At 34.9% G+C, this 26,276-nt stretch overlaps 2 protein-coding genes across 16 annotated transcripts in view; one reads left to right on the forward strand and one right to left on the reverse strand.

Moving 5' to 3' along the window:
- FANCM (FA complementation group M) overlaps positions 1-26,276 on the forward strand; it is a 765,839-nt gene that overhangs the window by 46,407 nt on the left and 693,156 nt on the right. For 12 of the 13 annotated variants that reach the window (XM_072962981.1, XM_072962983.1, XM_072962982.1 and 9 more), the window contains exon 24: positions 24,790-24,869. In XM_072962981.1, the coding sequence (XP_072819082.1) occupies positions 24,790-24,803 (14 nt within the window). In that variant the 3' untranslated portion in view covers positions 24,804-24,869. Of the gene's footprint in view, positions 1-615; positions 1,910-24,789; positions 24,870-26,276 lie in introns of those variants that run through there. The other variant, XM_072962980.1, reaches the window with a different exon arrangement.
- Positions 1,896-26,276, reverse strand: part of MIS18BP1 (MIS18 binding protein 1) — a 41,867-nt gene continuing 17,486 nt past the window's right edge. For 2 of the 3 annotated variants that reach the window (XM_072962998.1, XM_072962997.1), the window contains exons 7-15: positions 25,157-25,244; positions 24,085-24,242; positions 19,745-20,609; positions 11,031-11,203; positions 10,077-10,237; positions 7,937-8,085; positions 4,767-4,854; positions 2,976-3,030; positions 1,896-2,788 (exon numbers count right to left, since the gene is read on the reverse strand). In XM_072962998.1, coding sequence (XP_072819099.1) covers positions 2,682-2,788; positions 2,976-3,030; positions 4,767-4,854; positions 7,937-8,085; positions 10,077-10,237; positions 11,031-11,203; positions 19,745-20,609; positions 24,085-24,242; positions 25,157-25,244 — 1,844 coding nt within the window. In that variant the 3' untranslated portion in view covers positions 1,896-2,681. Of the gene's footprint in view, positions 2,789-2,975; positions 3,031-3,390; positions 3,468-4,766; positions 4,855-7,936; positions 8,086-10,076; positions 10,238-11,030; positions 11,204-19,744; positions 20,610-24,084; positions 24,243-25,156; positions 25,245-26,276 lie in introns of all 3 variants that reach the window. The other variant, XR_012073567.1, reaches the window with a different exon arrangement.

Raw genomic sequence — 26,276 nt, forward strand, 5'->3', positions numbered from 1 at the left:
ACAAATATATAAGCTGTATAATCTAGCATATTTTAAATGTCCTGAGTTTACATACATATTGAATAGGTATAGGTGGTAGGTTTATTCTAAGGTAAAGGCCCCAGTAACTAGGAAAGTAGATAATTTAACTGAATATGTTTATCATACCAAAAGTGTCCCAATTAAGTACAGTAAAATCCTGTTAGTATGAACTCCAATCTACAACTACTTTTTGTTGTTGTTAAAATACCATTTTCAAAGAAGTGGTATATTGGAGTTGGAAGTTTTCAGTATAGATGAGCTATTAAATGTGGACTTTCATTGTGGTCCATTACACTGCATCTGAGATGCTATTAATATTTTAAGATGGCTCCATATTTTTATATGCAATATCTCAGTCCCTTCTAGTCAGTCTAGTGCTAAAGCAACCTTTAATTATGGATATATATATATATATATTTTTTTTTCCCCATTTAGAGTCCTTTATTCTCTGGTTACCTAATGTTTATCTTTGGTTGTGTACATTGTTGGGTAGTTGAACCAGCCTCACAGCAGAGTGTCTCACTTACCTTAGACTTGGCAAGGACTTCAGAGCTAATCTAATTCAAATTGCTTTTCTCTTTCCTTTCTTATCAGATGATAAAAGTGAGGCCCAGAAACAAGTGACCTATTCAAGATTAGACTGGGAAATCTAGAATGAAAACCCAGGAGGTGGAGAGTTTTCATCTCTCATTTCTGCTACTTAATAATTCTGTCAAAGCCAGGAGAAAAGAAGTCCCATAAATTATTGGCTAATGTGCAGTTATCAGTTTATCTCTCACATTCAGATTCATCCGTTAGTGTCTTGCTCTGCTATAATGGACTGGACTTTTTGAGCATTTCTCCCTAGAGAGCATGATTTAAGCTTTATCAGGAGGAGGAAAGGGGCTTCCTTCTGGTTCTAGTATGCCGCATTTTGCTGCTGCTTGCTCCTGTTCCATGGTGTCGGTGGTGTGCTGGGTAGGCACAATGGTGGTGCTCTGTGCCCCAGCTGCACACGAGAAGCATGCGGTCTCTCCACATTCTCACGCTGCCCTGGACCAGTAACCTTGCAGCCCCTCTCATGTGGATACCAACAACCTCAGGTTGTGTGTCTCCACCCAACAAAGTATTTTGTAAGTTGACACGGTATAAAGAACATAACCTAGAAGGATTTCATTTATGCTTGTTGTGTAGAGACCTCGATCCATATTTAAGCTGCAGTAGACTCCTTCTATACACTCACTGTTGCACTTAACTATCAACCCTATTGTTTATCAATCCATCTTACTGTTTGAACCCTTAAAGTCTTTCTTTTCCACTTTTGCATCTCCTTTGGAGGTTACTTTAAACCTTACTAGCTTTTCTTAGTACCCAATGGAAAGAAATGGAACTAACCAGGTACCTGGCAGGTGGGATATAATAGACTAGATGAGGAACAATACTGAAGGAGTTTTGAAAGGACACAGGGAATATGGGGAGTGGTGGTCACATTTTGGTTTTTGTCAAGTGTATGCTATTTCAAAATTATCTTTTTGCTTTCTGTTACAGAATTTAACTACCTTCTAATTCCTAAAACACTATCATTAACATCAAGCAGCATGCTGTTACACCAAAGATTGGCAACTGAAAGTTCTGCAACAGAATTTTTTAACCCTTTCATTTGTTTCATCCTTCATCTATGAAAAACCTCTGTGGCAGTGCTATTCTTTTTAAACCTTGCATTTCTATAAATTTCTACAGTTAACTGATTGCTGATTACTACCCACTAAATTCTTAAGAAACAAAACATAGTTTTTCTGAAAGTTCTGGTATTTTTCAAGGAAATGAACTGATCCATTAATAAACAAAATTTTTCAATGATCCAGTAATTAGAAAAACCAACCAAAACACAAATATTATGAAAGCAAAGTTACTTTATTTTAACAACCTGACTGGAGAGAGAGGGTAGGTGAATATGTACTGTACCCAGAAGGAAAAAGTTCTACGTCAAATTTTAAAACATAATGGCAGAATAAGCTAAAAGAAGTTTATTTCTAAAGAAGCTATCTGAAAGAAAAAGTGTTTACTAAGACATGACATATTAACTTGACTCTTTACAATAGTAGGCCTGTAACTTGAATGTTTGTCTAATCCAGTCTTTTTAATATTGAGACCAAATTTAAGCTATGTCTCCTTAAGAATGCAATAAAATCTGTTCTTTTATTCTACCTAATAAAACTATTGAAAAAGCAATAAATTAAACTTACATAGGTTTCACAGATGTACCAATCGCAAGTTTTAAGAAAAACAATCAGGAGAAAGCATATCAAATGATTTAAACAGCATGTAATTTAAATATGAGATCAACTCTGGTTTGTATAACAAGTGGTGACAAGTCCTAACCTAAAGTTTTCATGAACTCAGTAGCTACCAGTACAATCTATTTTTTATACTCTCCCACCTTCCCCCCTAAGCATAGCAACATTTTTTGGTATGCTTTTTAAAAATCTGTATGGAACATGATTTTCTTAAAGTAAAGAGAATGAGATGCTATGACAGACATCTATGTATATACCACATGCAATCTTTAAAAAGGTGTCTGCAGTTTCAAATGAAGCTACATTATAAAGAAAATATATACACTTCAAAAAAAGATACCCTGTCTGCTTCTTGATAAGCATCCTGGAAATAGTCTTTCATTTTTACCATGCAGAATCAGAGTTTGAAAAATAATCATCTTTTTCTTCTTCATCTAAAGACTCCATAGCATTGGTGAAAAGTTTTCCAATACCAGAATTTTCTACTAATTCTGTAAAGAGAAGTTCAAGTTAAAAAAGATTAATAAATTTCTAAAAGCAATTTCAATGAAATTGAAAGTAATAGGAAACCAGTTGGTAGTTCTGCCCACTTGAGAGCAATTAATTTTAATACCATGTTAATAAAGAGATTACCCTATACTAGGACAGAACTACAAAAGAAAGACATAAGCACATTACCTTTGTTAAGTGGCGCTTTTCTTCTTGCTGTTGGAGTTGAAAACTCAGTTTCAACCTACAAGAGAGTTCATATTAAGAGCTAAGTGATGCCTCCTGTGAAGTATGCCTCAAACCTAGACAAAACTCAGCATGCTTTATCGCAAGAAAACATTGCAAACTAATGCAGCAGTGGTTAAAGGATAGCCTCTGAAAGTTGCCAAAATTTAGAGTACTTACTCCATTCCATTACACTCGCAAATTTTGAATTCTCTATACTATAAATTCTTGGCTAAAATAGTAATTTATATGGCGAATTTTAAGTATATAATGAGTGTTTATATACATCAGTGTGTTTTAAACTATTGGCCGTGGCTGGCTATCTTTAAAAAATGAAAAGGAATAGAACAGAAAAGAAAATATGACAAAGTATACTCACAATACTAAGGATAAGTATTGTTGAAAGAAACTTCTCAGGTACAAACTCATTTTGAGAGATTGTCATGTAAATGTTTTCTGTGAAATGAGTCAAAACACTATTACATCATTTAGCCCTCAGAAATCATTCAGTGAGATAAACCAGTATCATTATGATCTCCACTTCATACCACATATGAATAAAATGAGATTAGAAAGCTCAAGTAGCTTGCCTTGTCATAAAAGCTGGTATGGAGGCAGACCTTGAAATCAGAACTTTTAATACTAAAAGCTCTGCTCTTTCTATCCTCACACACTGGCTACAAATGAAACCCAAATTTCATTCTTGTAAGGAATGTGGAACTGGAAAAAGGGAATCTGAGAAATGCTGAGAGGGAGTCTGCCTACATCTTAAGTTCGGAGTAGATTTCTTTTGAAGAATTTAGTCTCCAGGCTGACTTTAAACCAACACCTTGGAGGTATCTACCACTTCCTGTGGACAAGTAAAGACTACAAAGATTGGATGTGATTAGTTAATCCTAATGTTTAGTTTAGAGACTGAGAGGAACCTACTCTAGCAAGTGTGCACTACAAATACTTCAACATGGGTGAGGGAGAAGAGATGGCCATAACCTGGTCAAGAAGGAATACACCCTCAGGGAATAAGGCAGTCTCCCATTTTACCCCCATAAATTATTCTGTAAGATTAGCTATGCACTTTGAGGAAATTTCGGATGAGTTAGCTTTTCCAGAGTACTTGTACTTTTATCTGGATATAAGTTACTCAAATTAAAATCAGAAATTAAAAATTTAAAAATGAATTTAAGAGGATATAGATCACTCTAAGGCCACTTTGGTTCAACTCTGAGTTAAATTTTTTTCTGTAATTAGTTTTTAAACCTTTTTAAATTAAAAAGATTTATATATAAATCTTATATATATGTGTGTGTATGTATACACACACATAATAAGTAGCTGAATCTGAAAAACATTTGAAACCATTGTGAAGCTGCATAGAATTTAATGAAATTTATTATTCTATGAGAATCATGACTCACTTAGTCTGGATCATTCCTCAATCACTGAATCTATATTATGCTGTTGTGTCTTTCCTGAAATGTCCTTCCCTAAACTATATGTTTTTCCCACCCTGCCCAACTCCTTAAATGAAAATTCTCACCTTGTTCAAGTGTTTTTTTCTGAGTTGCCATCCATAATCCTACAGCACTTATGTACTCACCTCACTTATGGCCTCCTATCATAATTACTTGTATTAGACTGTAAGCAACTTGAAGGCAGGGCCTGTTACATAACTTGTAACTACAACAAATTGCCATATATTATAGTTGTTCAGTAGATAATGTGTTGAATAAATGAGTGAAGAATAAAAATACTTACTGTTTTTTTCTTGATATTGCCCCAAACAATGCCACCTTTACTTTTATGGGTTTTTTGCATACGAAAAACATATTTATCACAATCATCCCTGTTTCAATATAAAATAATTTCGGGTCAACATTAACTAATATATGTATATCCGCAAGTTGAACAGCAACTGACAATTAATTTAAAATGTTTCAATGTTTAAAAAGTACATTTTCTTTTCCATTTTTAAAAAGGCAATCATGTACTGATGGAGATGGACAAAATGCTTCAATCCTATAATATGCTGGGAAATGATGGTTTGCCCATTTGTGCTCTTTCTAAGCTCTACCTTGCTGCCTGTCTCTTCCAGAATTCCCTGAGACTTCTTGTCCCTGGACTCCCTCTTGTTAGACATTTCACTTCTTTCTCCTATTCATGTCTTCCTTATCCAGATTGAATCTTAAAGTTGATCATTTTAAGGATACACCTGGTGATGAAAACCCTCAATTAACTTATAGCTTCCCACTGTGTTGGGTCTTCAATTCAGCTCACAAGCCCTTTATTTCTACATAGTTACATATTTCTTGTATCCCACATAAATAAGTTTTTTTTCATTTCTTTTTACCTTCCTCTTTCCCCTCTCATTCTTATCAAATAGGCTTGACTCATAATTTACAGATGAAAACTGAAGCCACACAGAATGTTATTCTCAATTCCCCCAACAATTCCTAGTCCTACTTAATGACAGTCAACACTAGCTGAACACCAATTCTAACTGTCTCTGTTGGCTGTAAGATCCTGTATGATTGATTATGCTTTCCTTTATGACTATTTGTAAACGTGTGATTATATCAAGCTATTAATGAGAACCACAAACACTGCTGCAGAGCAAGTGAATAAGTCTAGCCAGTTGTTCAGTCAGCACTCGTGAGTGCTGTACAGATACTTCTGGAATGATTACAAGCTATTTCATTGTTTAAAATGTTCTGAAAAGAAAGCTAACTACTACAGTTGGTGAAGTCAAGAAACACTGAAGAGGCCTAGGAAACTCATTTTTTAAAAATAGTTTTAGGAAATACATTCTTTTTTTGGGGAGGGGAGGGGCAATTAGATTTATTTATTTATTTTTTAATGGAGGTACTAGGGATTGAACCCAGGACCTCCTGCATGCTAAGCATGTGCTCTACCACTGAGCTATACCCTCCCCCCAGGAAATATGTTCTTGATATAAATGAGTCCATCATGTGCCCTATAAGGAAAAAAAAGGCATTTTCCTTAATTGTAAAAGTGATCTATCATCTATCTATCTATCTATCTATCTATCTATAAATAACACGTACAACTCACATCAGTGTAATTCTACAATTTCGAGATAATGGCTGGTGGTGGTTTTGGTCAAGAAATTTCCTTTCTTTTATGAATACATGTTATGTAAACTGAGATCATACTGTATGTAGTTTTATTTCTTAGCTTTTAAAAACTATTATCCACTGAACATTATTCTATGTCATTAAAAATTCTTGGAAGGCATGATTTTTAATTTGTTACATTTTCATTTTATTATAGGGACAAATTCCTAATTTCTTAACTTTCCTTATTATTGGAATTTTAAGTCATTTCCAGTTTCAATATTATATTTTGTGATGAACATCTTTGTTCATATAAATATATATACATACTTGCCCAAATCTCACATTTCCTTAGAAATAAAATTCAAGGGCCAAATGGATGAATATTTTAAAAGTTTTGATGATTTGGCCAAAGTGCTTACCAAAAAATGTCCAAAATTATACACACAATATACTTTTACCTGCACTAAACACTGAATCAAAAATAACAAAAAATGATCTGTGGGTTGCTAGGGAAAAAATTAACATTTTTGCTGAATAAATACAAATTAAAATTTCACTAAGCTTCATGAGAGTACTGAATACTTTTTTTCAGTCATCATCTGGCTTCTGCTTCTTATGCCTGAGGGAAATTGCTCTACCTAAGATCAGCATTGGCCTACTTAATTGCCACGTGAATAGCCTATTTTCGGGCCTCTTTCTTACCATTTTCCAATTTTTCTCTTTGTTATTTGACTGTTGAACACCCATATCTTTTCTTATTTTATTTACATTTCAAAATAGTGTTTATATTCACATAGTTTGAAATTCAAAGTCTTCCTCTTATTTGTCCCAAGCTATCTTAGTTCCTCTCCCTAAGAATCACCAATGTTTTCACTTTCTTATGTATGCTTTCAGAAATACTTGATCAAATAAAAGCAATTATGTATATTTTTATAAATATACTCATATATACATATATACATACACATGGGCACATACAAGTATAAAATACACACAGCCCCTATTTACACAAATGTTAACACATAATTAACTGCATCTCTTTTCCTTTAATATATCTTAGACATTACCGTAAGTACATAAAGAATTTCTTCATTAATTTCTATGGCTACGTAATATAGCAGAATTTATTTGATTAGTCCGTAGTTAATGGACATTTCAGTTGTTTCCAGTCTTTTGCCATTATAAACAATACTGCAATGAATCAGTTGTACATTCACAGTTCTAGAAGTAGGATTCCTAGGTCAATGCTTTTATAATTTTGATACCATCAAATTACTGCCTGCAGAGATTGTACTAATTTACCTTCCAACTAGTAACACATGAGAATGGCTTTCCTTTTCTTGTTCATTTGCTGGAGTGTTGTATCAGGGAAATTAGCCTTTTTCCTGTGATGAGTTCCATATATTCTTTTCTCAGATTGTCATTTGTCTTTTGATTGTTTATGGTGGTTGGTACCAGGTAATAAAACTTTATTTTCTATATGGTTGACTTTATCATTCTTTTTGTTAATGGCTCCTGGGTCTTGCATCAGAGTTGGAAAGCCATTCACTATTATAAGACTATAACATAATTTTCCCAAGTTCCTTTTAAGGTATGTTTTATAGTTTTTTACATGCAAAACTTTGATCAATTTGGAATTTCCTAATGTAAAGTGTGAGTTGTGTACTGACACTATTGAATAACACTCCTACTTGCTGAAACTGTCTATTCTTGACTTCTAGGAATTATTCTTTCTTGATTTTTTTTTTAAATAATGATGACTCTACTCATTAATGACATCTACTCTCTTCAACTCATGTAATGTTAAATGCTGATGCAGAGAATTACAGTATCATAAGTACAAATATTTACCTGTTTATAGAGGCTAGCATGCCAGGACTGACATGCTGACACTGAGGAGTTTTTGCCAGTGGAAAGATAACCGATGACGGAGTTGCTGGATTTCTGTCCATGTCTGGCAGAATATCATCTTCCTCTTGACTGTCCTGGAAACTTGGCAGCTAGAAAACGACTATATATTACTAGCAGACAGACACCCCTAAAATGGGATTTCTCATTATCACAAATTGGTTTTGGGGGGGCAGATGATAAGCTGTTTTCCTTCTTATAATTTCCCAACTAGGTAACTAAAAATATTAGTAGGTAGAGCACAGAGCCTTGGCCTCTAAAAAACTTTGTTTCTGTGTAAAATGGAGATAATAACACACAATTGTGGTGTTGTGTAGACCAGGGGTCAGCAAATGTTTTCTGTATAGGATCAGATAGAAAATACTTTAGGTTTTGTGGTCCGTACAGTCTCTGTCCCAAACACTCAACTCTGCTTGTGAAGCATGAAAGCCGTCATAGCCAACATGCCTGTGTTGCGATAGAATATTGTTTACCAAAAAAGGTGAAATGCCAGATCTTTTTGCTGACCTCTGTGTAGACAGAACAAAACAAAACTGTAATTGATTTACTATTATGCTTCGTACTTAATAGATACTCAAGCAGTATTAAATTTTTGTGTGCATATTATTTCTAATAAACAATTCAATCCTTAAGTAAGATTTTACTTACCTTTATATTAAAGCCTTAGAAAAAGTAGACTTACACCACAGAAAATGAACTACTTCACTGCTTCCTATTTGTTTGATTATCTTTGCTTTTAAAATGCTGCTACTATTGCATTTAGGCCAAAACGTAAAGAACCTGAAATGATGGGGTATTAACATAAAGGGTGCAATGTCTAAAGGACCATGATTGTTCAGAGAATACAGTAAGAGCCTCAGATGGCTCCCTTAAAATACCTCCCTTTATAACCTGTGTAGGCAAAAAGGGAGCTGAGATAATGTTACTAAAGTCTTAAAGCACTGTGTAGCCTTTTAAAATTGGAGCTGATTTAACAACAGTGTGAAATGGTTAGATGAAAAAATTACCCTTAAGTCCAGCTCCTAAAACAATTGTTTTAACATGTACAGTTGTCTATATCCATCCATTTTTGCATTACTTTAATCTTAATATTCTTAACATTTATATTTAGATTCTAGAAAGTCTCAAATTTGCACTTAATATTTGTACTGTATTTCACTGTGTTTATGAAGTATATCCTTATTGGATTCATAGATTGCTTCTAGTTTTTTGCTGTGAGGATAAACCTACAATGAATATGTGTATTTTTTTGTCTTTTGCAAAGATTTTTGGCTTCTTTTGAATTTCTTAGGATAAACTCTGAGTAGATTTAATCTTTATGGGTGTCATATTTCCACAATGCTTTCCAAATGGTTAAGATTCAGTTATGTACCCAGTGATATATGACTGTATCAACATCTCCATTGCTTTTTGATAGTGGATATTTCAACTTACTTTTTAAAAAGATTCTATAATTTAGAAGGTGTACATATAATTTACTTTGTTTTCCTTTGATTGCTAGCTAAAATCACCACTTCCCCAAGTGTTTGTTCAGCCTTTTGAATTTTTTCTTGCCCGCTATTTTTTTTTACTGTGATCTTAATGCTTTTTATTATTCCAGTAACACTTGAAATTGAGTTCATCATATTGTAAATATTGTCTTTTATTTGTCAGAAACAGTTTATCCCAATCACCTAAGTTTTTGGTTTCATGATTTTTCATTCTACAAAAATTATTTTATACATTCAAATCTGTCAGTCTTTTACTGCCACTTAATCCCTCCTCCCAATTTACTATACAGTAGGTAACAAACTTTTCTTATTACTTTAAAAAAAAAAGTTTGACTCATTGCGTATGAATTTTAAATATATATATTTGGCCTATTTCTGAGTTTTCTATTTGTTTCTACAACCATTACTTTTGAACCCATTTGAAGGGTGGACTGGCCACTGATGAGAATGCTTCCTATATTAATTATACTTTGGCATGTCTGTGGAGGCTATCAATCCTTCGCCTAAATATTAGGGATGAACACTAGCCATACACAATAATGAAAGATAGAAAAGTCAACAAAGAAAACAGTACATCCATTTAAGGATCTTACCAGTACTCTTTGATGTTGCAAAGGTGTTGTACTGAAAAAATCATCATGGTCATCTTTTGGCAGCTGTTCCAGAAAATCCCTCATCTGCTGCTTCCTTTTAAGAGTTCCTACTTTGGCAGTTATCTTAATAGTTTGCTTCTTATCAGCATCATTGATGTTGCCTTAAGAGTCAGCAAAACATTTTGAAAAGAATTTGATCATTTATAGTAACTGCTCTATAAAGTTAACAGCCTTGGCAAAATCTAAACTGTGTATTCACATTAAATAAACTCAGCCTCTGTTATTAACATTTCCAAGTCTCCAGTATAACAAATGATTTTTTCTACACTGGGATCTGTACAATATGATTAGACTGCAGAAGTACTCAGGAAAAAATTGTATTAAAATTAGGCATGGGTGAGGCTGAAAAAGTTCTTCACCTGTGAGAAAGGTTACCTCCCATACCCCCTCGCTGAATGCCTAACTTACGGATCTGCTAAAATACAAACCTTACTGAATTAGCAAAGGGATACTCAGTATTCCCTAAAGCTTGGTATAGGACTCCTCTGGCATAAACCCTAGCCGGGAGTGTGTATTCCTGGTGACTACAAAAACTGAACTGATTCAGAGTTGTTTTATGAATTACTGGGGAGCTCTACCCAAGTGGCCTCAAATTAAGTTAGACCCTTAGAACAATAATCCAGATTTTGAAATCTTTGTATCCAACTGCAGATTTCGCAGAACAAACTCAAAGCACGAGGCTGCTAGGCTACTACTGATGGAAGTAAGTATCTAGGTCAGATGTAAAAATTAAACAGATGGTCTTTGGAGTTCTTTCTAGCTTTAAAATTGTTTTAAAAAAAGAAAAGAAAAACCAAACCTATAGTAAGAAACATGGGTAAATACAAAATACATCTAGTGAGTGATCAGAAATCAATATCGAGAACTAGGAAAAACCTTTACTACAAAAGTTACCATTTTGACCTTTGGGGTTGACTGGCTTTTTCTTCGTGACATGTTTCTGGGATCCTTTCCTTCGGGGATCTTCCATGTATTTCCTCTGGCATTCATTGGCAGATCGAGAACCCACAGCCATAGCTACATTTGACCAGAAGCCAGGTTTGTGCTTTGGAAGAGATGCAAAAGCACTACGGGAGACCAAAACCAGTTAAAGAACAAATTCAAATCAATAAAAAATAACCTCCTGAAGGTATACCCCCACATCGAGGAGATTTACTGAGCTCAAGGAATTTTACCAAAATAATTCTAGGTAACTATTTGGGAAGAAGATAGTATTCCCTCCACTCAATAAGTTAACTCTTCAACTCATGCTAAAATATGAAGATGTAAGTTTACGTATCTAGTAGATGCCTTCTATTTTGCTGTATTCTGTTAAACCTGAAAAATCATTCCCAGTTTTTTAACATTTTTTCCTAGGTCCAACCAATGATTAGTCCAATCAATGATTAGATCTTTTCAGGGACTCTGACATGACTCACTTTTCTACACTGTTGCTCAAATCTTACTGGTGCTGAGTATATCGGAAGATGAGCTCTTAGTTCCTGTGTATCCTATAAACTCTTAGTAATAAGTGTTATGCTTGCTTCCGTTCTATTATAATTTATAGAACTCAATATTTTATATATTACTTGAGGGAAATGAAAACTGAAATAGAAAAAAACCAGATCAGTGTAAGGTAGTCCCCAAATTTAACAAATGAGTTACGTTCTAAAAGTGCATTGTAAATAATTATATAGAACCGTGCATACATATTACTATCCACCTCTTCCAAAGAGATTTTACATATTGTGGTTAGGCTGATAGTCCTGCTGGAAAAGATCTGTTTAACTCACCAACTAACCTATATACCAGTGTTATGCTGGTATATTTTTAACAAGCAACTGTCTGGCATTAAGAAGTCCTGATTTGTACTGTTTTGTCAATTTCCATATTATAAATACTCCTATTGTGGCTGCTACCAACATGCCATCACTGAATGTGGAGTGAGAAATGTGCAACAGCACACAATTATATAGAATTTCCACCACACAGATATGATACATGTAAAGAAGCTCAAGGGCACAAATAATACTATGCAGTAAAATTAGGAAATGATGAGTTTAGAGTTTTACTTTGGTCCTAATAAATTTAATTACGTTTAAGTTTATATAATTTACATTTTAATAATGACTCTTAAACATTCAATTTGTAGAATTTCTGAAAATTTAAGAATCAGGTTTTGTGAACAGGTGTAACAACCTAACTACAGCATACCACTCACTCCATGCATAAAAGGAGAACAAATATTTATGGGTATTGAACACTTGTTTACAAATGTTTTACTCTTGCATAATTAATCCTTTCACATGTGTTCTAAGGTGGAGAACCATAGGGAGGGGGCTCAAGTTTCCCTATTACACAGCTAACATCTAAGTCTAGACAGCCTAAAAGGACTCTTTTGTCATAATAAAAATACTTATTGCTTTTAATAAGAAATTAGTCTGTAATTAAAACATCTCTAGTTAATCCCAGATAATTTAAAAAGGCAAATGTAATACTATCGTGCCAGTTCTACTTAAAAATCACTTCATCATTCTTAGCATAAAAACCAAAATGCTATTTAATACGACCCACGTTGTTCCTTGTCTGTCTAGTCTCATCCTGTACTGTTCATCCCTCACTTGCTGTACCCATTTCGGCCTTTTAGTATTTCTAAACATGCTCTTTTACATCACTTTTAATTTAAAATGAACTTATAATGAATCATTGGCTTAAATGCTTCTTATTTATTCTTCAAATCTAGTATCAGCCTAAACTAAGTCAGATTTCCCTGATAAATATTATCATAAATTTCTTACTGGGATTATCTGCTAAATATCTATCTACTCTACTAGGTTACAAGCATGATGAGGGGTACAAAACAGCTGCTGCAACCAAGAATCTTTTAAGGAACTTAAAGCAGAAATGCAAGGAAGCAAGTAAAGTAAGCAAACAGATTCATTGACTCCATCCCTGAAGATGTAATTCAGTAGTTCTGGGGTGGCAATCCTTTGCATTTTCCAAAAGCTCCTCAAGTGATTATTTTGCTGCATAGTCAGCACTGAATTGCTTTATGCTGTTTCTAAGAAAGAGGCATTACAGCTATCCAAATGGAAAGCAGGAATAGGTGATGACAAGGCAAGGTTACAGAGAGGAGGTGACATGTGAGATAAAATTTGAAGGATGGATAAAAATATAACAGGTGAAAATGAGGCAAAAATATTGGCAAAAAAAATGACGAGGATATATGGTTAGGGAATGGCAAATAGTTCATATTTATAGTATGGTAAACGTCAAAGACATGCCTACAGGTCAGAACTGTGAAAAACCTAGAGAAGCATAACCTAAATTCAAGCCTGCCATATCTGAATATTTTAACAGTATGCAGTCTAGGCACTTTTTAAACATTTTAAGTTTACAGTAAAATTGTCTTTTTAGATATGGTTCTATGAATCTTAACAGATTATATAGTTAAGAATATGGAACGGTTCCATCACACTGAAAAAAACTCCTAGTGCTACCCCTTTGTGGTCCACCACTATAACCACTGGCAATCCCTGATCTGTTTTCTTTCTTTTCAGTTTTGTTTTTTCCAGAACATCATGTAAATGGAATCTTAAAATATGTAATGTTTTGGGCTGGCTTTTTTTCACTCAGCATAATACCTTTGAAACTCATTCAAGTGGTTACAAGTATCAATAGTCCTTCCTTTATTACTCAATAGTCTATTCATCATAAGATCATACCACAATTTCATCTATGCAAAAAGTGCCATGGACATCAGGAAGAGAAATAACCTATGTGAAACCACCCTATCACGCTCTTTATGAGTTTCTGGGCTCACACTGCAAACTTTGATATGTTTTCTTTTGCTCAGTTCAGAATCTTTTCCCTTGAGACCTCCTCCTTGACCCATGGGTTATTTACAGGTGTTTTATTTAATTTTCAACCTCTTGGAATTTTTTGTTCTTTCTTTTATTGATTTGTAGTTAGATTCAATTATGGTCAGAGAACACCTTTTGTATAACTTCAGTTAAATTCAAATTTCTTAAGATTCATGACCTAGGTGAAAAAAAATTTATGTATAACTGGATCACTGCTGTACATGTGAAACTAACAAACACTGTAAATTAATTACACTTCAATAAAAAATAAGAATTAAAAAATTACAATCTAGTAAATGTTAGTGAATGATCCACCTACCCTTGGAAATAACGTTTTTTCCCTACTGTTGGGTGGACTATTCTATACATGTCAGATGGTTGTTCAGTTCTTCTATATCCTAATTTTCTGTCTAGTAGTTCTACCAATTACCAAGAGAACACTGAAATCTCCAACTATAACTGTGGATTTAACTCTTTTCAGTTCAGTACTTTCCTTTTAGTTCTGTGAGATTTTGATTCATGTACTTTGAGGTTTTGTTCGTATGCTGAGTAATTCTGGATTATTTCATAGGCATTTTGAATTATAAAGCTGTGGGTCTTGTTTATATCCTGTGGAGAATATTGTTTTTGTTTTAGCAGGCAACCAACCTGGTTGTAACCTGAGCTATAAGTTCCAGTCAGTCTTCTGTGGTTGCAGTTTCAATGTCAGTTCTGTTTTTAAAGCTTTTCAGTGCTATTATGATACTCTGCACATGGAATACTAGGTGGCTGGCCTGGAAACTGGGTGATCTCCTTTAGTTCAGTTCTCAAAGTCTCGGGTATGCTGTTCAGGATCAGATCCACACATGTGTAACTCAAGGGTGAGCCTAAAAGTTCATAAACAACTTTACAGTGTTGCTTTCCCTAGCTTCTCCCATTCTGCAATTTTTGGTTCCCTGGCGTTCCCATTTTTGGTTCTTTGGAAGAAACTTGGGGTTTTAGTTATCCAGCTCTGCTGCACATTTTGTACAGTTGCATCTTTCTTCAGTGCCATGCAGAGAGGACAAAAAGAGAAAAAAATGAAAAATGGTTTGCCCCCACCCACTTGAGACCTCTATTCCAACTGGAGAGGAAGGTTCCCCACTTTCAGTTTTAGGTATGTGTAGGGCTCAGCTGCTGCTGTGATGTTCATCCTGTTGGACTGTAAGGGTACTGGGTTATAAGAGAAGGGAGAAAAGAAAAAGAGCTGGGGGGGCTTCCTCTACTGTTTCTGAGTGTTAATAACCCCCTTTCCTGCTCAAGCCAGAACTTAAGGGCTTCTCTTTGAACTCTCTTTGTCTTGCCTCAATGTCTACTCCCCAGGGTCCACTGGGACCTTGAGTCTAGCCTGGGGATATCAGAGGAATAGCTGGAAATTCACTTCTAGTTTGGTGGTTCTTAAAATTCTGGTCTTCCCCAATTGACCTGCTACTATTTAAATTCCTGAGTCAACTAAAAGCTGTTCCAAACATTCTGTCCGGATTTTATAGCTGCAAAGAAGAAACAGAGTGGAGTATGCTCACTCATCTTACTGGAAACTGGCCTCTCAGCAGTTCAGGCTTTAAAAAATCTCCTTAGATGATCTGAATATATAGCAAAGGTTGAGAATCTTTACTAAAGGAAATAATGGAGGATAACAGTTGGAAAGGATAACTGAGGTCAACTCTCAATGCAAGGCAGAAAAATCTTTGTGTAACTTGAAGATGAGTGAGAACGCAATGAAGGTTTTTGATCTATCAGAACCACAACTATACATTAAGACTAATCTGGAGTTGTACAAAACAGATTACTCAGATGAGGAGAACAAAGTACAAATACAAGGCTACTGTGACAGCTCAGGTAAAAGGCACTGAAGTTCTGAAAAAGAGCAGTGTCAGAAAAAGGCTGCAGACGAAATGACCCTGTGGAAGAACTTGTACAGACATATCTCATTTTACTGCCCTTAGATTTATCGTGATTTTTAGAAATTGAAGGTTTGTGGCAACCCTGTGTTGAGCAAGTCTATTGGTACCATGTTCCAATCATATTTGCTCATTTCATGTTTCTGTCACATTTTGGTAATTCTCACAATATTTCAAACTTTTTCATTATGTTATGGTGATTTGTAATGTTACTCTTGTATTATTTTGGGGTGTGATGAACTGCACCCATATAAGACAGCAAACTTAATTGATAAATGTGTGTGTTCTGCTTGCTCCATTGACTAGCCATTCCCGACTCTTTCTCTCCTTGGGCCTCCCTACTTCCCGAGATACAACAATATTGAAATTAGGCCAATTAATAACTCTACAATGGCCTCTAAGTGTTCAAGTGAAAGAAAGAGTTGCAAGTCTCTCACTTTAAATCAAAAGCTAGAAATGATTAAGCTTAGTGAGGAAGGCATGCTGAAAGGCGACACAGGCTGAAAGCTAGGCTTCTTGCACCAGTTAGCAAAGTTGTGAATGCAAAAGAAAAAAGTTCTTGAAGGAAATTAAAAGTGCTACTCCAGTGAGTATACAAATGATAAGGAAGTGACACAACCTTATTGCTGATATGGAGAAAGTTTAGCAATCTGGATAGATCAAATCAGTTACAACATTCCTTTAAGTCAAAGACTAACCTAGAGCAAGGCCCTATTCTCTGCAGTTCTGTGAAGGCTGAGAGAGGTGAGGAAGCTGTAGAAGAAAAGTTTGAAGCTAGTAAAGGTTGGTTCATGAGGTTTAAGGACACAGCAGTCTCTATAATGTAAAAGTGTAAGGTGAAACAAAAAGTGCCACTGTAGAAGCTAAGTAAGTACATTACCCAGAGGATCACTAATGAAGGTGGATACACTACACAACAGAATTTCAATGTAGAAACAGTCTTCTATCAGAACAAGATGCCACAGAAGGCTTCCAGTTAAGAGAGAAGTCAATGGCTGGCTTCAAGGCTTCAAAGGACAGGCTGACTCTTGATAGGGGCTCATGCAGCTAGAAACTTGAAGTTGAAGCCAATGCTCATTTACCATTCTGATAATCTGAGGGGCCTTTAAGAATGATACTAAATGTACTCTGCTAATGCTCTAAAAGTGGAACAAAGCCTAGAAGACAGCACATAACCGTTTACAACATGGTTTACTGAATATTTTAAGCCCAGTGTGGAGGCTTAATGCTCAGAAAGACTCCCTTCAAAATATTGACAATGCACCTGGTCACCCAAGAGCTCTGATGGAGACATACAAGATTTATGTTGTTTTCATGCCTGATAACACAACAGCCATTCTGCAGCTCATGGAACAGGGAGTAATTCTGACTTTCAAGTCTTATTATTTAAGAAATACATTTCCTAAGGCTAGAGCTGCCATATATAGTGGTTTCTCTGATGGATCTGGGCAAAGTAAACTGGAAACCTTCTGGAAAAGATTCACCATTCCAGATACCATTAAGAACATGTGATTCATGGGAAGAGGTCAAAATATCAATGTTCACAAGAGTTTGGAAGAAGCTGATTCCAAACCACATGAATGACTTGGAGGAATTAAAGACTTCAATGGAGGAAGTGACTGTAGACGTGGTGGAAATAGCAAAAGAACTAACATTAGAAGTGGAGCCTGAAGATGTTACTGAATTGCTGCAATCTCATGATAAAACTTGAATGGATGAGCAGTTGCAAATAAAGTGGTTTCGTGAGATGAAATCTGCTCCTGGTGAAGATGCTGTAAAGATGCTGAAACAACAATAAAGAATTTAGAATAATATATAAACTTAGTTGATATAGCAGTGGCAGGGTTTGAAAGGATTGATTCCAGTTTTGAAAGAAGACCTACTGTGGGTAAAATGCTATCAAACACCATTGCGTACTATAGAGAAATTGTTCATGAAAGGAAGAGTCAATCGACTGGCAAACTTCATTGTTGTCTTACTTTAAGAAATTGTCACAGCCACCCTAACCTTCATCAACCACCACCCTGATCAGTTAGCAGCCATCAATATCAAGGTAAGACCCTCCACGAGCAAAAAGATTACAATTTGCTGAAGGCTCAGGTGATGGTTAACATTTTTAAACTAAGAGGTATACATTGTATTTTAGACATAATGCTATTGCACACTTAATAGTCTATAGTATAGTGTAAACATAGCATATACGCACTGAGAAGCCAAAAATTTACTGTGACTTGCTCTGTTGAGATAGCTGCCTTATTCTGGTGGTCTGGAACCAAATCTGCAATATCTCTGTGGTATGGCTGGTAGCTTCTTGACTTTTAAAAAAAATTAGATTTAAAAATCAATAATAATAAAGAGTTTAAACCTAGTTGACTGAAAGAATTACATTTTTCAAAAAAAAAATTACATTTTTCAGAAACAGGAAATGTCAGGCAAAGTGGACAGGCAGGGGAAAATTAGTTTGGTTTAGACATACCAAGTTAGAACTGTAGGTGAGATTTATGTAGAGATGTCCAGCAGGCAAAGGGAAATACAAAACTAAGTACAAGAATTCAGCACCAGACCTACAGATTTGGGAATCTCTGTACAAGAAGGAAAAGTAGAGCTCTGGAAGGAAAATATCACTGAGAAATACACTATTGCATGAAAGCAAGGAGCCAAAGCCAAGAACTTTGGAGAGTAAGATTACCTTCTCTGAAAATAAGACAGAGAAGGAAAACTTAGGAAATTGAAAAAGAAAGAGTACAGTGGCACAAAGATGCCTTAGGAATTCCTGAGTATTTCAAGAAGGCAGGTTTGAAAATCAATTCTAAATGTTATAAAGTTGAGGGATACAAAAGAGAGTGGAACACTGAGCGTGGTACGTTCCTGGCTATCCTTCTCTCTTCTAGCAATCACATCTTTCTTTCTTTCTGCTAGATCACTTTCATCATCACATATTCTGGCATGAGTCATCTTACAAACAAGTAAGCAACTGAACATACATCTTCCCTTATCTTCACACTCACTTCTATGACCTATGCATTTTTCTGTTCCCCGTTCCTGCCAGATTTCTTGTGTTGTCCATCTACGTTGTCTTTACTCTCCCATTCACTATTCATTGCTCAGTTGTGATCTGCCTTCCAATACTAACTATATCACACTTCTGAAACTGCTTGTCAAGATGTATAGCCAAATCCAATTCTTATCACACATGATTTATCAAGCAGCACTATTATAAAACCCTGGACAAATCACCTAAGTTTTGAGACAATTTTCTCCTCTTTAAATGAGGAGGAAAAAACTATATTAAATAATCTACAAATCTGGATTCAAATTTAAGGTTTTATAATAGTAAATTTAATCATAAACTATTTCTTAAAATGTGAAGCTAAGTGAGAGAGCTGCATTTGTCTGTATTGAAATACTTTACCACTGCTTTACTGAAGTATGATTGACAAATAAAATTGTATATATTTAAAGAGCATATGATCATTTGATATACATACACATTGTGAAATGACTACCACAATCAAGATAAATAACATTATCTGTCCCCTTACATAACTACTTTTCTTTGGGGGTGAGGGAAGGGCTGAAATAAAGTCTTGAAATATTAAACGGTAATGAAGGAAAACGTCATTTCACTTTCCTCACAGGCAGGCTGTAGAGATGGGTACAAAATATCTAGTTATCTGTACTCTGCCTCCATTCTCTGTATAAATTGTAATTTCTCTCCATGTTTTTGGATGACATCTTCCATATCAATGATTAGAAGCCATTAAGTCAGCCCCTTATTGGGAGTTTTTATGTTGTAAACTGCTTTGTGGCCACTCTAGATAGTTCAGAGTCAAATCTAACTACTTACCAATGAAGTTTCTGTAATTCTTTCTCATTCCATTCCTCATCCTGAATTAAACCAGGTAAACATTCTAAGGAAAGCCTGTTCGTCTTACCAGATCCCACCGTCTCAATAATTGGAAGCTCACTCCTAATACCAGGTTTATGAAGATTTTCTTTAGCAGAATGTCTAGCCCTCTTTTGTTTCATCTGAAATTCATATTCACTTTCTTCAGTTTCAGATTCAGAAATCTCTGAGATTTTCCTTGTGTTTCTTGTGTTTTTTCTCAGGTGAGCCACTGTTTCTTTGGTATTTCTTGCTCTGGTTTTCTTAACCACCTCAGCTTTCCTTCCAAACTCCTTTTCTTTTTCACTGTCTTCATTAGACAAATCTGGTGAGGAGTGATGCTTATAAAATGACACAGTTACCTGATTTTTGACTTCTTTCAGTTTTGATAACTTCGTGTTTTTCTTAGAGTCAGAGATGACCATTTGTTCAGTTTTAGGACTAGATATTTTTATTTTCTCATTCACAGTGAGTAAATCACGTTCACTGCAATTTCCCTTGTTTTTACTTTTATGACCCACGCTATACTCAAATGTCTTTTCTACAGTCTTTGTGGGCTTACTGATTAGACTTGTAGTTTCATTTAAGTCTGACTTATTTTTGTTTTGATGCTTTGACACTGCAAAGTCTGTTACTGCTTTAATGGTGCCAGAGGACAGATTGTAATTCATGCATTTTTGCTCTATAATTTTTTGAGATTTAAGTGGTGTTACTAAAATATAAAGTTCCTTCTGGTCAACAGCCATATATTTTCTTTCTTTGTCTGAGAAAAACTGTTCCCTTGATGTTAGGATATCAGCCGATACTCTGGATTCTTCAGTTCTTGCTATAATTTCATAGGGCAAAACCAAACATCAAAATTTCAAATCAGCAACAAACAAGAGTATAGAAAAAATATTTTCACAAATAAAATATACACTTTTTCTCCACAAACTCCACTTCACACATTACTATCAAATTAATCTTCCTGAAGTACTCATCTGTTCAGATCACTGCTGTTTCAACTGTAGACATATACTGATTTCTGTATCCATCTGTCCATGACCTCTCACATCAACTTAGTGTACATAATTCCTCTGCCTGGCTTTCAATATAGTTCTAATCTCTCACTGTGCTCAAATCTGAATGATATTCTATGTCTGTTAGATGACTGTTTCTCAATTTTCATTACTGTCATTCACTCTACTTGGAAAGTTTCCTTCATTCCTTACATGCTTCAGTTCTGTTCTCTAACCTACCTATCCACAAACTTTGTCCTGATTCCCTTAACTGAATGAAAACTCTCCTTCAAATTTCCAGAATACTTCCAAATAATGTCATTTTGACAGTGTGCCCTGCATTATAATTACACACTTGTCTTATCTTTCAACTAGACTGAAAAAAATTCTTAATGGTAAGAACTCTGTCTTCATTTTTGGATTTTTTTCCCTGGAGTTAGTCTATGTCAAATATTTGTTAAATCAACCCTTTGGAAGTAAAATATTTAGGAGACATAAGAAAACTACTAGGCTTGCTAACCTCTTACAGGTTATGTAATATATAGAATAGAAGCTATCCTAGTTGAGGAAGAGAATTAGGAGAATATGGAACTCCATCTGCATAGCCCCATATTCATTCCTGATGGTGGGCAAAGAGATACATTTTTGCTGAATCTCCCAAATCTCCATGAAGCATTATGGGATAACAACCGAAAGAGAACTTAGGAATCTTTATTATACTGTGTCACCGGTTAAGAAAACAAATTAAAATGAAAGAAATACTCCAATTTGAAACTTAAGAAACCAGAAGCCAAACTAATTTAATTTCCAACTTTAAATTATACAGTTATAATTATAAATTATGAATTGTAAATCATCACACCAATTGTCACAGTGAAATACTCCAACAACCTATATACACTATGTGACATTTTACAAGATGAATGACAAAATGAAAGACTGATGGGTAATGCTAAATGCTGGGGGGAAAAAGCCTCTAAAATATAGTTCATGGAAAAGTGGCATTAATCAAAAGTAGTCAGGAAAGTTTCTGTAAGATTTCTCAATGGAATCATTTATCTTCACATTATGAAGGAAGTGTTTTCTTCTAATTCCTCATATAAATCTGATTCAAATGTTTAAGTGGAAATGTGAAGATTCTGAACTTCCTAATTTTGAACAAACCATTTTTATTCCGAATATTTTTATCCATTTTATTAAGTAATTTGAATAAAGATTCAGCCTATTCTTCATACTTGAAACTAACTTGTACGAACTTGGTAGTATAAGTAGTATTGCTTCCTCTCTACTTCTTTAAACACTTATAAATGTTCTTGACTTTCATTTCTTTTCACTTAGAAGAAATAAGATATAGAAAAATACTATTAAGCTTTGGATTTAATTCAACATGAAATTTTAAGCTTGCTAATGTGTAGAGAAAAGACTCTAAAGTCTGGTAGGCAGATTTCAATGAAATTACTCTGAAAACCCGCACTTAACACAAAACTAAATTACAGTATTAATTTCATAAAAGTCTGTACTTGAAGATACACAATGGATGGTCCTTGCTCTTGAGACTATTACAGTATAGTGAAGGAGACTGATAATATAATCATTTATAATATGCTGTTAAGTATAATAACAGAGATAACTATAGCACTTTAACAGCAATACTGTAATATATACAGATTACAGCACTAAATATGCAAAACAAAATTTTACATAAATCATTAAAACACATATACACAATTACATCATCTTATATTATCATTGGTGGGAGCCTTTGCATAACTTTAATTGTTTAACATTAGATGTGGTTTTGTTATATTTTAGTCATCTTCCCATGGAAAGCTGTAATGAAAATGACAATAATAAAAGTAACACCACCAGCTACCACCAATCAAAATAACTTATGTGACATGAGGACACTCATTATCTTAATAGTTTCATAAAACAATAATCTAATGAATCATCCTGGAAAAATGATACATCCAAAACAGAATACAGTATCTTCCCCTAAACTGAGCATCCCAAGGGGAGGCATCTCGTCTTATTCATCTCTAAGTTCTTAATAGCTAACAAAGATCAAAGTCCATAAAAGATGCTTTAAAAATATTTGTTAAATGATTTTCCTATGGACAGAGCTGGCATGTAAAATAGTTTACCAAATTTTAGTCCTTTACATTTGTATTGTCAAATATTTTTACTAATAATATTCACAATTTACCTCAAATTCCTGAAAAACAGTGTTATAAGTGAAAGGAAGGTGGGTAGGGAGATGATAAGACCTAAGACTAAAGAAGATTAATAAATAACTGAAAGTGAGATACACTTTTGGAGATTTTTAAATTTGGGAATAAACATGTATAGTAGGTGCTGTAGCCACAGGACTCCAGAATACTAAACATGGTCTGGCAATGACAATAAACAACATGCCTAATTTATGGGAAACAAGGTGACTTTTCATAAAATAAAGAAGGGTTGAAAGGGAACTGGAACAACAGTTAAATAGTAAATTTTTGCTAGCTCTAGGCAAGCAGTTATCCATACATTTGTTATTTTCTCTGTAACTAGAAAGGATAAGCATAGCTTCAGAGGGCCTGGGGGACAGAGGAGCGGGGTACGGTGGGGTAGGAGAGTGACATACAGGTACATTCACACCCGGTATGGTGCAGTATTTTTGGCAGAAGCAGTCCAAAACTCTTGAAGGTCTGTAAAGCTCTTCTTTATAAGGTCAAGGTAGAACTGGCATAAATTCATACAACAGAGTCTAGTAACTTGTACTCATTATATTATCTAGAAAAGCCTTTAAGTGCCTTTTTCAGCTTGGGGTCAGGTGGAATGTAAGGCAGATTATAGTTTTGGTGGAGAGTTGGCAGAACAATTCTGCTAGTTACCTTCATAGCAATGGTCCTTCAAAAAAAAACCATGCCCTTTCCTCCATGAAAGCAAACTGGTTTTGTCTATTAACAGGAATAATATTTAGTACAAAAATATAGGCATCTTTAATTTAGGTGTGAGATAAGCTGGCAGCCTAAATATCTTGGGTCTAGAAAAATGGAAAGAACATCATCTTTCATTGCTGTTTATCAGTGTTCTTGGTATTCTGATTAATTAAAAGATAATATTTAACAAAATAAGCTGAACACTGACTATAGATGATCTACATTGCAATTTCTCCTCTTAAGTAGTGGAAAAAACAGGTATTTTAGGGCAATATAAGTCAAGAACTCAGTATTATTTTACATTGTAAACAACTAAACAATGTGGAGCTCATCTAAGAATTTACCACTATATCAAGAAAGAAGAAAAGAGTAAACATACCCAAATGATCACAATCAAGGTCATAAGTGGTGCTGGCTCTTTGGAGCACATCTGTTTTGTTTTCCTTTGTACCATTTTTGATTGATTTTCGAACGTCAGGGACAAATCTTTCAGTTTTCTGTTTTTGTCTGGCTTTTCCTTTTTTCTTTTCACAAGCCCTGAAAACCAAGTATAATATTTTTCCTCAAATACTGGTTGTCAAAAAAACAAAACCCAAAAACTAAACCCATAAATAAGTGAAACTCCCTCAGATAAACTGTTTTTCCCCTAGCAGATTACCTTTACTCTTACATTATTTAAGTCTTCATAGCTTCCACCCTTTTCCCCACAAAAAACTCAAGTACAACACCTTAAGTCACAAGATTCAAATATGACCTCTTAAGTTCTTCCTATTTGTGCTCTTGTATTTCCTACTAGAGCTGATATTACAAGAAAACTAAAGGACAAGTTCTGCCAGTTGCCTGTTCTTGTAAATAAAATTTACCAAAACACAACTACATTCACTCATTTAAGTACTATCTATGTTGCCTTTCCACTACAAAGGCACAGTTTAGTAGTTGTGATAGAGGCAGCATACCCATGAAAATACTATCTGTCCCGTTACAGAAAAAACCACCAATCCCTGTCATAGGTTATTACGTTGTACTATATCTCCTATGAGTTCTTCAGGGCACAAATTAATCAAATTCTTATTTGTTTTCCCAGTGCAGACAGAGTGACTGCTAAGCAGCTTACACTTAGAACTCCTGAGGGAACGAAAGAATGAAAAAAGGACCACCTAAAGGGTAGGTGACTGTGGATGACTCCTTGAAATATGTCAAAGATTTTATTTTCCTTTTAGATTTAATCCATATGGCAGAAGTTCTAGTAGAGTGTTACTGTCTTCCAAAAGTCTAAGATCAAAGAGAGCTTCAAGACTGGAATTTCCAAGAAATGAAACTAAAACCATTGGGTATATGAATATACATATTTGTAAAAGCTCATCAACTTTTATACCTAAGATGGACACATATATCACATATAAATTATACTTTAATAAAGCTGCTTATTAAAAAGTTAAATGGTACTTTACCTTAACTGTTCTAAAAAATTATCAATGTACTCTTTCCATTTTTCTGGAAATCCAAACATAAATTTCCTTATGAGAGAATCCGGGTAACCTATGATAAACAAACAAAAAATGATCTAAAAGCCTAGATTTTAAAGTAATGTCATTAATTCATTAAAATTTAAAAATATATACTTATTGCTTACTACGTGCCAGGCACTGTCACAGATACTAAGGATTCAGCAGTTAACAAAACAAACAAAAGTCCTTGCCTTCATACAACTTGTCTTCTAGTTTGAAACAGAAAAGCAAACCAATAAGTAAAATACCTCATTTGTAAGATGGTCATTCATGCTATGGAGAAAAATTATGCAGTTAAGGGGAATAGGGTTGCCAGCATGCTCATTCTGGGGGAGGAGAGAGTAGGCAGGTAGCATTTCAAAAAAGGACAGAGGTTCTCACTGAAATAGCATAATTTGAGTAAAGTCCTGAAAGACATGAAGGAGTGAGCAACGTGGCAATATGAGGTTAAAAAAACTGGAAGCAGAGGGAACAGAATGGAAGTCTATGAGGCAAGAGTGTGCCTGGCCTGTTTGTAGGACCACAGAGAGATCAGTGAAGTACAGCGAGGAGAGGCTAGGACTATGAGGTTACTCAGATGGGTAAAAGAGGCAGTTAGGGGAGATTATGAGGCCTTGGGTCATTTTATGGACCGAGACTTTTACTTTTGATGAGATGGGAAACTACAGAAAGATTCTGAGTGGAGGAGCCAAAGAATTTGACTTACTTAAACATGACAGAATTAGCTGGCATTTTGAGAAAAGTCTGTGCAAGTACATGGGGAGAAAGAATGAGACCAGTTAGGAGGTTACAGCAAAGATTTAGACAAAAGATGAGGAATGAATGTCTGGACCACAGTGGTGCAGCAGAGGCCTGGGTTCTGGATGTATCATGGAAATAATGCCTGTAGGATGTACTGACATACTAGATGTGAGTGTGAGAGACACTGAGGATATAAGGATGTATCCAAGGAGTCTGGGTATCCATGAGCCACTGGAACCATGGAAAGAGGGGGAAACTGCAGGCTATGCCGATTTAAGGGAGAAGATCAGGTTTCATAGTGGAGATGTCAAATGGGCAGATA

This window comes from Vicugna pacos, chromosome 6 (genome assembly GCF_048564905.1).
Source record: "Vicugna pacos chromosome 6, VicPac4, whole genome shotgun sequence".
Lineage (NCBI taxonomy): Eukaryota > Metazoa > Chordata > Mammalia > Artiodactyla > Camelidae > Vicugna > Vicugna pacos.